At 43.2% G+C, this 14,402-nt stretch overlaps 1 protein-coding gene across 2 annotated transcripts in view; it reads right to left on the reverse strand.

Annotated features, from left to right (window-relative positions):
- The window catches only part of LOC146822941 (putative thiopurine S-methyltransferase), a 232,630-nt gene that overhangs the window by 11,217 nt on the left and 207,011 nt on the right, over positions 1-14,402 (reverse strand). Inside the window, exons 8-9 of one of the 2 annotated variants that reach the window (XR_014962097.1) lie at positions 4,127-4,462; positions 2,280-2,324 (exon numbers count right to left, since the gene is read on the reverse strand). Coding sequence is in view for 1 of the 2 variants with exons in the window: in XM_085607094.1 (XP_085463220.1) it covers positions 2,280-2,324 (45 nt within the window). In the remaining variant the exon portion in view is untranslated. The remainder of the gene's footprint in view (positions 1-2,279; positions 2,325-4,126; positions 4,463-14,402) is intronic. The other variant, XM_085607094.1, reaches the window with a different exon arrangement.

Genomic DNA, 14,402 nt, shown 5'->3' on the forward strand with positions numbered 1-14,402 from the left:
AATCTCATATACAATGCTAACTGAGGCAGCATACCAACATCCTGATTTCTTTCCTTCAATACCAAAAAGGCATTTGCCTGGGCCAAATAGTCTTTACAACTCAGAAACTGCCAAGATTCAAGCTGGTTCCTAGGTTTATCAGGTCTATATTTGCAAATAATACAGCCACTAACTTGGGGGTGGTAATAAATGGTTTCTTATGAAGCCCAGTTCTATAAAAATGTGGTACTGTGGATTAATGTCCTCTTCCTTCCTTTTAGTTTGGCTGTGGATCCTCTTACCATGATCATTAGAAAGAGTGATGACATAAGAGACATCTCCCCTGGAAACAGGGAGCACAATATCCCACTGTTTGATGCTGAAATTTTGAATATGATGCTTGTTTTTGAAGCACTGATGCCTGTCCCCCATTTTTCTAAGCATCCAACGAATTAGAACTGAATCCAGCTTTAAAGTCAATTTAAATCTTGATCAAAAAACAATCACATGTTTTGATGGAGCTCTTACCATTTGCAAGGAAGCTTAACTTGCTGTGGTATCTGAAGGAGAATATCAATAGTCATGCTGTTTTAATGTTCAAGGATTATTACTTTAAAATACGAATACAAAAGAAACCATGGCAGATGATATGAGTTTCTGGGTAGACTCATCAATTGGAAAACAAATGCACACCAAGGTTATTGTACCAATTTTAGGTTCTACCAACCACTGTCTCCAATTAAGCCACCAGGGGCTCAAAAATGTACTGTGGTTCATTTGGATGACCGCCATACCAAGAATGGCATGCAAAGCCCCAATGTCACCTAGAAAGTAGGTGTAGATCAAAACATGTACTGAGGTTCATTTGGAGGGCCGCCTTACCAAGCCAGTACTCCACTTGAGAAACTTGTAGTTTCGCTTGGGCTTAAGACGTCTAATTGTAGAAATCTGAAGACTGGTGTTGTCCTGGAATTCATCAATATCCCCTATTTACATCAGGGCTTGGCATAAAAATACGGAAAAGGAATTAGATGATGTAAGATGATGTAAACTAGGAAAAGATATGGCTAAAAACTGGGTCTTCATCAAGGTACATGAAAAACAGAGAACAGAATTACAATTTGCTCCTAAAGTTGTAAAAGGTCAGGTAAAGATCTATACGACTCAAAAAGAGAAAAACTTGTCTGAATTGGAGAGGTCCTGACATATTCTTACATATTTGAAGATCTTGATCAAATCTCTGTAACAGTGTTACCCTAGAAAACTGTATGCTCTTGGATGTGATATTGCCAAGCTGGTCATCAGTGTTGTCCTTGAAGCCCATGTAAATGTGGTATTTCCACTATCTTTAAGGGTGAGGGGGCTGAGTTCACAACTACTGGCAGCTGCAAGGCGGATGATGGCAATCATTCTGCAAGTCGGCACAAGTGCTTAGTCTGCAAAACTGCCTCATGAAGGTGCAGACCAATCATGTTTGTGAGAAAGTATATTGAACAAGACAGGAATAATCTTTTTATCACGTTATGTTGGCCATTTATCTTCTACATTTATAGGAATAACAACAGCTACATCTATGCACTAATTTTAGAGCAAAAGACATGCAGACTCTTGACTACTTGGCACTTACCAAGGACAATCTGTAAACTATATTTTCAAGAGAGCTATGTTAATAACAATGTTGCTCAAAACAAACGGTCTACTTCATACACCCTCATGTCGGATAAGCTACTTGTAAAAGAAAGGAAGGAAAATATTATTTGTGTGAATATGTTACCTTTCTAGGAAGTGATGCAAAATGTTTACACTGTCTGAAGAAGAAACCTTTTCAATACGAAGAGGCTAAACCAAAAAACGTAGTGCTTAATCTTTTGTTACTCTGCCTTTATAGGTTCCCTGCTTTCATGATGTTAATAGTAAACTGTTTTGTATGGTGAGGGCCAACAGGTCTTCTAACTGTATCAAGCCTCTGAACCAGAAACCTATTCCTATGTCACTGTTGTCTGATTTTCAAGACCTAAAGGGCTCCGCCTCCCACAGACTACATGACAGAAAACAGCATAATTTAAATATTTGGCTTTACAACTGGACCACAACAGATAAATGTATTTATTTATGGTAAGGGTTTGTAATATACACTTTGAAAACCTTATTACTGGCTTCAAGAATAACCGAAACAAACATACAAACAAAGCTGCAGATCACTTATTTGAATATAATGATATTGCAGGCTTTTCTGGTGTGAAATGGCAAATAATCCCTCATCCAAACAATGTACAATAAGAATTAAGAAAACAACTCACCATATAACTTTTCAATTACAGAATTTGGTACGTAAAATGGTGGGCCTGAAAAACAGACATACAGAACACAAGGTGTATGGTGCAGTTAGAATTCAAATGAAATGATCATTGCTTGCTTGACAGTGGTTATTATACCAATATTACATGATGTCATTAGCCGATGAGTATATTTTACCAGTTGAAAACAAAAATAAAAATACTGCAAACTCACTGCAGATCAATTAAGGGGGTCTTTTTTTATGAATCATGCCATCAAGTCAAATGTGAAACAAGCATTCACTAGATGTTTTACTCTTTGTTCAGTTAAACTATACACTGCATCCCAATGCATATATTATCAAAATGTTTTTATTGAGTCCCATGTGGAGCTCATTTCCGACTTTTGTGAAATTGTTAGAGAAATACGTGAATACACCTGGAAAACTATGTTACAGTAGTCCAGAAATATTCAATTGTGTAAAATTAATGCATGCAGAACTTCCACAAGTGGAACATTTGCATTGGTCAATGTGCATTTATGACAAAAATATTACCTCTGTGAAGGAACTAATTTTCCTAAACCAAATTAATTTTGGGGGTGTTCCTTAACACTGCTACCTTGGGCATAATATTTCAAATGCATTTGTTAGTGAACCTATGTTGAGCTTTGGTACAAGTATAACAATGTGACTCGAGCCACAGTGAAGAAATGAAATGGTGTGATAGGAAAAGCACACCAGATGTAGGGGTCAGACATTGGTTTCTCTTCCTCAAAAGACTAGGCTGTGCTCTCCAGCATAATAACTTGTCATAAAGTTGCAACACTCTATCTGATTTATGCCACTGAACAATGATGACCTTGATTAAATTACAAAACACACAATTCATATCAGAAGAATATTGACCAGGGCAAATTTTTAATTTACATAATAACAACACAATCAATAAAGTAATGGAGATTTTTGAATAAAATAAACACAAATAATGTTTGACTCGAAACAGACTGATACCTAGATAGACTTCCAAGCACCCTTTCTACTGACCAGGGAGCCCACAGTTTAGCAAAGAAATATAGAAAGATCCACAACCACAGTGGAAGAAATCTAACCACTAGCATGACAAAATACACCTCCAGTCACATACCATGATCTCAAAATCCATGAACAGAAAATAACTAATCTCCGAGCGGATCTTCAAAACCAAATGCCCATTCAAGGAAATAAGCAAGATCCTCAGAGAATTCCACAATCCAGACTGCACTGCCTATGGTTGCTACCTCTCTCTGAAAACAATACCGGCCATTTGATGCTATTCTGGAAGGGATAAAACTAGTAGGGAAAAAATTTATGTGCAATTCTCAGTATTCTTTTGTAACATGGCAATTATCTATCTATTTGCTTAAATAACCATTTCGAAATAACTGGACAACTCTCATATACTTTTAACTGCTTCCCTCAAGTGTTTGCTCTTTTAGGTATTTATTACAAAAGGTGAAAGTACCAGATTTCACTGCTTTTTCCAATATTTTACTGGCATGGATACAAAACTTGAAGCCATGTCTGTAAACTACTGACCGGATGACAGGCCTTGCACCACCAAAAGACCTCTCACTCTAAGCCTTCAATTACATCATCATAAACCATCTTGTCTCAAAAAAAGATCCTGAAACACACATCATAAGTAAGTCATACAGCAACCTTCTTCCACAGACCAAGATAAACAAAATGACCTCCACATGCAAACCACAGACCCAGTCCTCCATCAAACACATCTACACTTTCCAGTTCAAGGAACTGATTAAGCAAGTGGTCCGCTGGCTCCCCACTAGACCCCAACCTTCCACACACATTTAAAGAGAGCATACTTACCACAAACACTGCCACACCAGAATGAATCCTCATTAAACTCCCCAAAGGTCAGGCATCTAGAAAACCAATTTCAAGACATCTTACATCAGGCCAGCCCCCAAGTAGAGCCTTGATCCAGCATACCCAGAGAGCTACTTTCCAAACACAAGTGTCTGTTTTTAGGTAAAGTGAAAGAGGACATTTCACTCAGATCTCCAACTTTATGGTAGAAACCAATCTTCTCTCTGACCATCAAACTCATTTCCATCTTGGCAGAGGTAGTAAATCTTGCTTGACCTGAAGACAATCCCAGAAGTGAATCCACGCTGAACTTCATCTTGGATGACCTGAAGACAACTGCAAACAGAAATAGAGTTGATATTCTACTACTGATTGGACCCGTTTGCCCCTTTTGACTAAGTTCACAACCTCTCGCTCTAAATAAACCTAGAGGAACATGGCTCCTAGACTGGATTTCCTCCTACCTCACTGACAGATCAAGCAGTAAGTCACTCACACCTTCCATATAAGCTCCTTTCTAAACTGAAGCCTTAAGGCTTCATCATCTGAAAAATGGTGCAGCCATACAACCACTACACCTACATGTACATGCCTCCATCACTACAGTCCTCCATGTACTTAACTGGCCACCAGGTGCTGACTGATACTCCTTTCAGGCACTCTGCATTAACAACAGGGTACAGAATACAACACTTTGCGTTAAGACTACCTCCTCCTGCTAGCCACCTGCTCTACAAGACATCATGCATCAGTGGAACCTCCTTCTGCGTACATGCCCAAAACTATGGAACTTCCTCCCAACAAAGACAAGAATTATAAAAAAAAGCACCTGGAAGGCAGTAAAGACTGTACTGTTCCCCAACACACAAAGTTGGATCCAGGGGCAGCTCCTGCGCTAAAGCGAGGAGCGTCGCCCGCTGCCTTTCAGCACTGCAAGAAAGGAAAAATAAAATGATAGTAACGCCATGTTATTATCTTCTTATTTTTCCGTGCTGCGGCAGTTTTGCGGGAAGGGGCTTGGCTGGGAAGAGCAAGTGGGAGGAGTGGTGGCACTCTCTAATTGCGCATGACTGTTTGGCCGGCCGTCTTAGGCCGGCCAGTCATGCGCACTTTGCATGTTCTCCATTTACATATTACAGCCTGGTTGGAAAACATGCCCAGGTTCCCAGTCCCTGTCTGAGTGCGAACCACGGTGCTCAGACTAATCACAACGCTGCATTGCAGCATTGTGATTGGCTTAGGGGAGCCTGGGTGCTTCCTGCTCACACAGAAGGAAGATGATGGAGAGGATGGAGGAGTGGCGGTGACTGGTAAGTGATTCCCCCCCCACGACTGCTGTCCCGGGAGCAGCCGCCACTGGTTGGATCCCATCCACCCAACAAGCAGAACTGTTAGAAAATGACCCTCTCTGAAGGGCCACCCCAAACGTTTTGCCTTTCTCCTACCATTTTTCTCACCTCGTTGTTGTTGGCTTTGGGACTCTGAGGACTTTACCACTTAGTCGAGACTGGTGGCTTGGAACAATAAACATTTCTTATTCAGCGCCATGATACCTTTGGGTGAAGGTGTGCTTTACAAATACACGTTATGTTATGTATGTTACCGCTAGCCAGTAATAAAGTGCATTGGCTTTCTTCTCTAAACATGGTATAGTTGGTGTTCACCTGTTTGGCATATTTAAATAACTTGTAAGTCCCTTGTAAAGTGGTATACCATATACCCAGGGCCTGTAACTTAAATGCTACTAAGCATGCCATTCTACAGACAGAGGCTGACTTCAGCGGTCCTTGTTGATCATACTCCGTAACTTCGGATTATTAATGAGGCTGACTACGGCGGACTCATTTACAGCACACGCAAGAGGATTTTCTCTAGCTCTGCTAAATTAGATAAAAATCCATGACACGGATTGTTGTGCTCTCTACATTACGGACATTTAATATCACACAATAAGCCGAAAGGACTGTCCAGCCCCCCTACCCTCACAGGGTGCCCGGCTGGGCCCTTTGTGAGTACTTCTCTTTCATTACACTTCCTTGTGGTGTGTACTTTACACTCTGAAAGTGAATTTACAAATCTTCTTGTGTCCCTCCATGTTAGGTCCTGAAGAGACCCCCTATTGATGGTGGGATCGAAACGCTGTCGACACAAATCTAAAAACGAACCATTCCCCAGCCCCTATCATTGTACTAGAAGGTTGTGACTACTGACTGAATATTTATGTTATGGTTGATTATGTATTCTTGAGACCTATTTTATGTCACAAATTGTCACCTTTTGATATGTAGATTCTATGTTCACTTGGAACACCACACACCTTTCTTGAGTAATTTGATTACGCATTTACATAAACAGCTAATATTCGTTAATGTCTTGTATATGGTTTCTTTTCTCTCTCTCGACATCTCTGTGCCCATGAATACTTCCTTTAAGCTAACTACTGTCATATATTACACACATTGTCCACAGGAACCACTGTTCCTCGTTATATAAATTACCCTGATTCCATGTGAGAAGGGTGGCCCTTGTTTTCCTATACATGACTAGTGAGCCTGCAGCACTAACTGTACACCCACACAAGTAGCCTTTCAAGCCTTTCTCAGGCCTGCCATTGCAGGGCCTGTGTGTACAGTTTACTGCCACTTCGACTTGGCATTTAAAACTACTTGCTAAGTCTTAAACTCCCCTTTTATTACACACAAGTCACCACTAAGGTTGACCCTAGGCAGCCCATATGACAGGGTGCTGGGTTTAGAAGAGGTAGGACATGTTTTGATAGAGGTAGGGTATGTTTTGCATGTCCTAGTAGTGACAAACCGCTAAGTTTGGTTTTCACTACTCTGATGCCTATTCCTCTCATAGGCTAACATGGGAATTCATTAAAACATTTTTAAGCTATAATTCCTGATTAGAAAGTAGTAGCTGTTTCATATCTTTGGAATGGTAACGATAAACCCTCTTTAATGGAAACGTTGGATTTAACATTACTATTTTAGAAACGCCACTTTTAGAAAGTGGACATTTTTCTGAACTTACTGTTGTGTACATGTTGCAAAGTCATCCTATGTCCTGGGCACCCCCCAACTTTTTGCTGACTGATGCTAGTGGTAACTGACTCTGGGCTCTGCCTAACCAGGCCCAGGACCAGTGCTATGCTGAAAGAAACACATAAGAATACAGTTAAAACACCTACATACACTAGGGTACACAATGGTATGGTAGGGTACTCCTGTGATTGGCATCACCTACCCTATAAACCCTTGTATATAATAGGGCAGGGGGGTTGAAACTACCTAGAAGTCCCTAGTACCCTGGGGAACGGCATTTTAGAGGCCAGCAGCTCTTTCACATTTCACTCCCCCCATTGTGGTAAAGTGCTGCTCAAATTCGACTTTGATGCTAGGAGCACTGTAGAGGGAGAATCGCAATCTTTCTACAGATTCAGAACCCCTAAAGTCTCCCCTAGTTGCACATGGGGTGGGTTTCCTGTAGATATAAGGCATGTACTTATAACATATGTTTTTGTGAGTCCTGGTGCTGGAAAAATGGCCCAAGTAATTTTTCCCATTGCAAATCCCCTGTTACATAGGTTAACATGGTAGGACGTTATTGATTAATAACTCTTGATAGGAGAGGGATAAAAATGCCATTCAAAGACTTCCCAGAATGGTATTAATAAATCCAACAATATCATATTGTTGAATTTCTCCTAAAGTGTACTACAAGAAGTTATAAGACTTTCTTGTTTGTAAGTCCAAATTCAGCCTTCCAGTGGTCTGCCCTGATTGGTCAGAGTTAAGTGAATTAGCCAGGCTGCCTTGAAGAGGTGATAAAGAGTGCCTGGGCGTTAACCAGCTCTGCTGGCAGGGCAGTGTGCTGTTCCATAGGAATGCCAGGCCAGGGGAAGGAGTCGTAAACCATGGTCTTCAAAGAGGAGAGCAGAGGCCAGTGTCATTTACAGCTCTGGACTTACCACCTCAGGCAGATGGTAGGATTAAGGAAGGTATGAGCAGATGCAGGGGGAAGAGCCTAAGTAAATTAGCCATCCTAGGGGTGTGTTTAGCCAGCTCTTACCTCCTTGCTGGAAAATCAGCCATTATGGATTTGGAAGATTTGATGCACTCTGGGACAAAATAGTGCCACACTCTACAGGATGTGGTCATAACTTTGAGGAGTTACCCTTCTCCCATTGGTCAGAAGTGACCTCCTGCATGACCCAGGGAACTTGGAATAAGTATCTGAGAGGGGCAGAGCCCTTCAGACCTGCTGCTTGAAACTTACTGAAGCAAGAAGTGCCCTGCTGAGAGGTTTGGCTGTGCAAAGATTTCGAAGGCCTTACCTCTGAAAACTGCACCATCTGAAATTACAGCCCTGTGGATTATTTTGCTGAAAAAGAACTAAGGAGTGGACTCCCGGAAAGCAACAGGTTAAAAGAGCTCAACTGGAACATCACCAACTAAATCTACACCTTGGAGACCCATCAGTGGATTTGTAAGGGTTTTGTACCAGTGGATTGTGGGAACGGACGTCCTCAACTTTCAAGGACCATCTTGGAGCTTCCAGACACTTGGAGTACGTTTGAGACACATTGGGACCCCTTGAGGAGCTTCAGGAAGAAGTTCAAGAAGTTTGGAGAACTTTGGATCAACTTTGAAAAAAAGCTCCATAGAGGGACCGACTCAACCTGGTCACCCAGGCCGCCTGCCTTCAACCGCGAGCCGGCCAAGCCATCCAGGTTTGTCCCGCTAAAAGCTCCATGGGTCCAACTTCCAGAGATTGACTGTAACTAGAAGAAATCTGTAGCCGGTGAACCCTCACCGGATCCGGCTACATGAGGAGCATCGAGAGACCATGCGAGAAAAAGCTCCAGAATAGTTTCTAAGTCGGCTCGTAGAAAAGGTGAACGGGAGCAACCACGAGAGCTAAGCCGCCTGCCTTCCATCTCGTGCCGGCCTGGATTCCTGGGTTGTCCCACTGAAGCAATCTTGAAATATTTTCTAAGTCCGCTCCAGGGAAGTTGACCGGGAGCTCGTCACAAGTCAATCTGGATCCGGACTGGCTGGGAGCTTTGAGGACCCTCGGGAAGTAAAGCTCCAGAAGAGTTTCCAAGTGTGAAGGTAGAAACTGAGACCGGGACCTACCGGGAGCGGTAGCCGCTCAGGGCTCCATCGCGCCCGGCCTGAAACTTTGACTTTGGTCCGGTCTATCGCGAGCAGGTATCACAATATGGTGCTATAATCTTCTAAGTGCTATATTTTATTAAATCTTTGAAAATTCATATCTCCGGTTCCCTACATTGGACTTTTGTTGTTCTGGTGTCATTTTAAAGATGAAAATATTTCCTATTTTTATAAATTGGTGTTGGATTTTTATTATAAGTTGTGTCTTAATAATTTACTGAAATAGTTTACTGAAATAGTGTTTTTAAATGCTTTACATATCTGTCTTTGAAGTTAAGCCTGTCTGCTAGCAGCCATGTTACCAAGAGTTGAGCATAGGAATAATTTTCTACGACCTATGCTGAGTCCTATCATGTGTTAGTGGCCTTATTGCCAATGGCAGACCTACATTTGCCCCTACCAATAACCCACTTTCCAACTGTACCTTGCAGGCTGTCTCCAATCCATGCTTAGGGTGGGTGACAGTTACACTTTGAGCATTCCCTTTAGACAACCACAAACACAGGAAGGGTGGATGTGACAGCAAACTCATCTGCATTGATCTACATTCTGACAGCTCTTCTTGGGCAGGAAGGGGGGGGAGCTGACACACCTGAGTAGGGAGTGTCCTGTGTCCCACACAAAGGGCTGATTACCCCCAAAGCCTGGCAGACAAGGGTAGGATGAAATAGGACCTGTACACATTAAGGTCCTGCTTTGAAGTCACCCCCACTTCAAAGGCACAACTAGGCATAAATACTGGAGCTCTGAACATACCAAGACAGTACACTACTGGACTTGTGAAGAACTTTGCCAGGAGTAAAAGACTGTTATGCTTACAAGGATTGTCACTTTACCTGACTGCTGCTCTGAAGGAACTACTTTCTGCTTGGCTGAACTGCCCTGCTGCCTGCTGATCTCTGCCCTGCTGAGGACAAGGTCTGGACCCATCTCACCTCAACCCAGAGTGACGCCAAGCGCTTGCCTCCTATTTTTGAAGTTTCAGGCCCATCAAAAACTTCCTACAACCCTTTCGGACTCTGCAATCTGTGAGTCCTACCCTGCCTGAGGGGCCAATCTAGTCCTGGACCTTAAAAGTGGGTTCTGCAGCTTCCAAATCGATACAGTGACATCTTTGCGCCAATCGAAACCGAAGCAGTGCCCTTCAACGCCGAAGCAGTTCCGATCCGAGGACATCCCTGCGTGGATCGAGGATGGCATGGGACCCGACTGCCAGGCTCAACAACGACACAGCGCCTGCATCGTAAAAGTGTTTGACATTGAAGCCTTCTCCGGCTGCGTGGATCGGAACCGACGCATTACCTACATCAGAGCTTTCCAAACTCTGTGTCGCGACAAAGTACTGTGTCACCTGCCGTGCTTGGGTGTGTCACGCAACGACGAGGAGACGCGCTCTATTCTTTCTTTCTAGGACCTCGAGTGACGTAAGTGCGTGACGGACCTGTTTATGCAGGAGTAAGCATCGTCATTCGTAAATGGCTGTTGGATAATCTGTGATCCTCTGTTTACAGATCCGTTAGTGTGTCTTTTCCGAACACGGTCTCTAAGAGGACCAGAGGTCGAAGTGAGCAGGATCGGCAGGGCACGGTGTGCCCTTACTTCTTTAATTTCATAGAGTCCGTTCCCCTAATTTCTGTTTTTTATAGATGCCTCCTCGACTCGAGAAATCTCCACAGCCGATAGTTAAGGCTGGGCTTTGGGGACAGGCGGAACGGGCAGAGAAGGAAAGGAAAGTGTCCAGTTCTCCTGCCGCTGGCAGCTGCACGCACCCCCCTCTCTTTGTTCCACCTCTTCCCTCTCCTTCTGTCTCACGCCTCCTCATTTGGTGAAAATCGAGACTTCAAGAAACAGGTATTACCTACTCTTTCCTCCTTTTCGTTTATTTGCTCCCCTGTAAAATGGATCCAAAAAAGAAAAAGACTTTTGCTGGAAACGTCGTATTTCTGAAATGTTTCAGTTTTTAAGTGCAGCCTCGGGGTGGAGAGAAATAAAACATTCAAAATATGAATAACTAACTCAATCAAGACAGAGTGGTTGTAAGGTGGCCAGATTGATTTATTCACACATAAACACATTAGTGCCACTTCACAGTGGTTGCCAGTGAAGCGCTACTTTAGTTTTCTCGTCTCTCTTTGAACAGCATTGCTTTCCCTGGGTGGGAATGTGCACTATTCCTGGAGGTACTAAAATACCAGATTTATGGGTGAACTAGAAAACCAAATGTGTACAGCGGCTATGTGTACACGAATGAGGGGCCATATTATCAAGTAACGGCGATAACATTATCGCCGCTTTGGCGGCAGGAAACTGCTGCTAAAGCGGTGATAATGGGCTTGATAATATGCCCTTGAGAATTCCCATATAAGCTCAGGTTCTGGTGTGAACCTGGGCCTCTATGGGAATTCACAAGGTATTATCAAGCACATTATCGCCGCTTTAGCGGCAGTTTCCGGCCGCTAAAGCGGCGACAATGTTATCGCCGTTCCTTGATAATATGGCCTGTGGTCTTTTGAAGCCATACAGCTTATGTTTTGTAAGGATATAAGCAATGGTCATTGAAACGGGTCACTTCTGGGCCCTGTAGTCATGGACCTTAACTTTTCAGGCAAACACACTCACTAATTTCTGAATAATGAGTATAAATAGGTAACCATGTTGTTCCTGCTTACATTTCACATGCTTTACTTAATCTTGCATTCCCTATGAGTGTTTGCTTTTTCTAGGATGTTGTTAATTTTTTTTAGGCAGCATATTGCTCTTGTCTAGTGCCGTAATTTAAATTGAGTCACATCCAGGCGTTTATAGCGGGTCAGTGCAGTGCAAGTTTCTCTCAGTGGGGCAGAGGATGTTGTACTATGGTCAGAGCTGCTGAATTTGGTTTTGGAGAACCAGGTTCAGCCTTCATGACCAGTCCACCAGACCACTCCCCGTGAGGGAGCACATTCCCATGCTAGACCTTAGAAGGCCCGCAAGATCTTAAAAGCCCTGGTGTCTTAGCACCAGCAGGTGGACCCTAGCAGTGGGAAGTGTGGGTTAACCCTAAAGGCCTGTCCGCCAGAATTAATTCTGAAGTTCACCTCCAGTCTTGCAGGCAGGCCTATGAAGCAGCACACCATAGAGCAGAGCTTTCCAAACTCTGTGTCGCGACACAGTACTGTGTCGCCTGTCGTGCTTGGGTGTATCGCGCAACGACGAGGAGACGCGCTCTATTCTCTGATTGAGCAGGACGGTACTGCGCCTGTCAGTGACGCAGTACGTGGAGCAAGGCGGGGGAGACCGTTAGGCGGGTGCACGCGGCTTTGTTCCCTTTGCTGCGCGCGTCAAATGCGCACTCCAGTCCGCTCCCAATTCCCGGCGCTCGGTACGTTTTTCACACAAGTGGTAGCCCGGTGACAATGAAGAATGGCGGGGAGTAGATGGTAAGGTTGTGTCATCTGCTGCAGCTGCCTCAAAATGTGCCCAATTACATTTTTTACTTTGAACGAGGTCTGTATGCTGCCGTAAAAACAGAGAGGGACCCTGCAGAACCTATGTAACCTGGGTCCTCCAAAAGCTTCTGAGATGGACGATTTATTGTAGCGAAGTAAAAAAACATTAAACGGATATTGGAATACTAATTTGAAGCCCATGGGAGCAAAGTTGAGAATCAGAAATGTATTAAAGCATTAAAGATAGTGGAAAAGTGTTATTTCAGCAGCCACCTTCTTGAAACAGATGTATGGCTTATCATAACCTCACTTGAAACCTCTTTCCCTCCCAGCATGCACAGCCCCTTAAGTTTCAGAAAGAGAAACTAAGATCGCCATTTTCCTTCGGTTCCCCTACAGTGCCTCTGCGCACTGAGCAGCGCAGAGAGTAAGGCCAGAGCAACGTTGGTAAAAGCAGGTAGCTTTTTTGCTGTCCAATCCTCTTCTATGAATTTGCTGTTTGTGCGCGCGTGATTCGGGCTTCCTTTCAGCACTGTAGTAAAGTGACAAAAGGACCAAAGAGTTAAACGCAAGCCTAGTTTAAGTGTTGAGGCTGCTTCATTTGTTTTGTTTGTGTTCAATTATGTTTGAGCCTGCTTAGCACTAGTTTTTGGCGTGTTTAGAGAAGAATTCTAAAGTGTGTGATAGCATTTCAGGTTGTTTAAATTAGGGCTTACCTGCAGAGTTGAACAGGAGGTGAAACGTTTGATCTGATACAGAATACTACCGGAACCCTTCCTATTCCCTCATCCACAACACACAATTTCCCACTCGCCAAGACATTCCACACATACTACCACTCACCAAGAATCCTCATCTAACACCATAACCAGCCTTACCACCAGAAAAGATCAGACCTTCCTACCCGCACCTCTCACAATTATAATTACTCTGCACAACCCAACACTACACAAACCCGTCCATCCACGATTCTCATGCTCACCTCTCAACAGCTCTCGTCAATCATTGAATTTAGAGCACTAAAACCAGACACACACTGTCCCCATCCCCTTTACTCATACCCGTTCCAGTTTCAACAAATGCAAAAGACAAATACCAGTCACATACACTTCACATTCACAAAACTACATTCTAACAGAATACAGCTTTGTTTTAACACCTTGCTTACCAAAAAACCTAGTGTTATGGAGCATTAAGGATCCACGGAGAATACGCTCACTTGGGTATTTTGGAAACTTCCAATGTGTGCTAAATAGAGGGGTGGTGTGAATGTATACATCAAATATTCCCTGATAACACATTGTGCAGTATAGTTGGGCTGGAAACTTTGCACTCATAAACACTAGTACCGTGCAGGAGCACCCCGATAGTGCTGTTGCAGATTAGAATGGGAATAGATGTGCATTTATAATAATAGGAGCAGCTTTCAGAATTCTGGTAATATCATAAATGTGAGTGTAGCTGAAAGGGTGGAATGCTAGACAGACACGTATGGCTCACAAAAATGTAATGGGGAGCGAATGGTACCTGAATGGTTTTGCGAATTTGTGTATTCTTTACAGATGTTACTGCAAGCAACTATGCTGCAAGCTTTTCCCTATTAATAGCAATATATCAAAGGCACAAGGATGAGAAATGGTTGCATTTGTCCCTGTCCCACTGGCCTTT

This window comes from Triturus cristatus, chromosome 5_2 (assembly GCF_964204655.1).
Source record: "Triturus cristatus chromosome 5_2, aTriCri1.1, whole genome shotgun sequence".
NCBI lineage: Eukaryota > Metazoa > Chordata > Amphibia > Caudata > Salamandridae > Triturus > Triturus cristatus.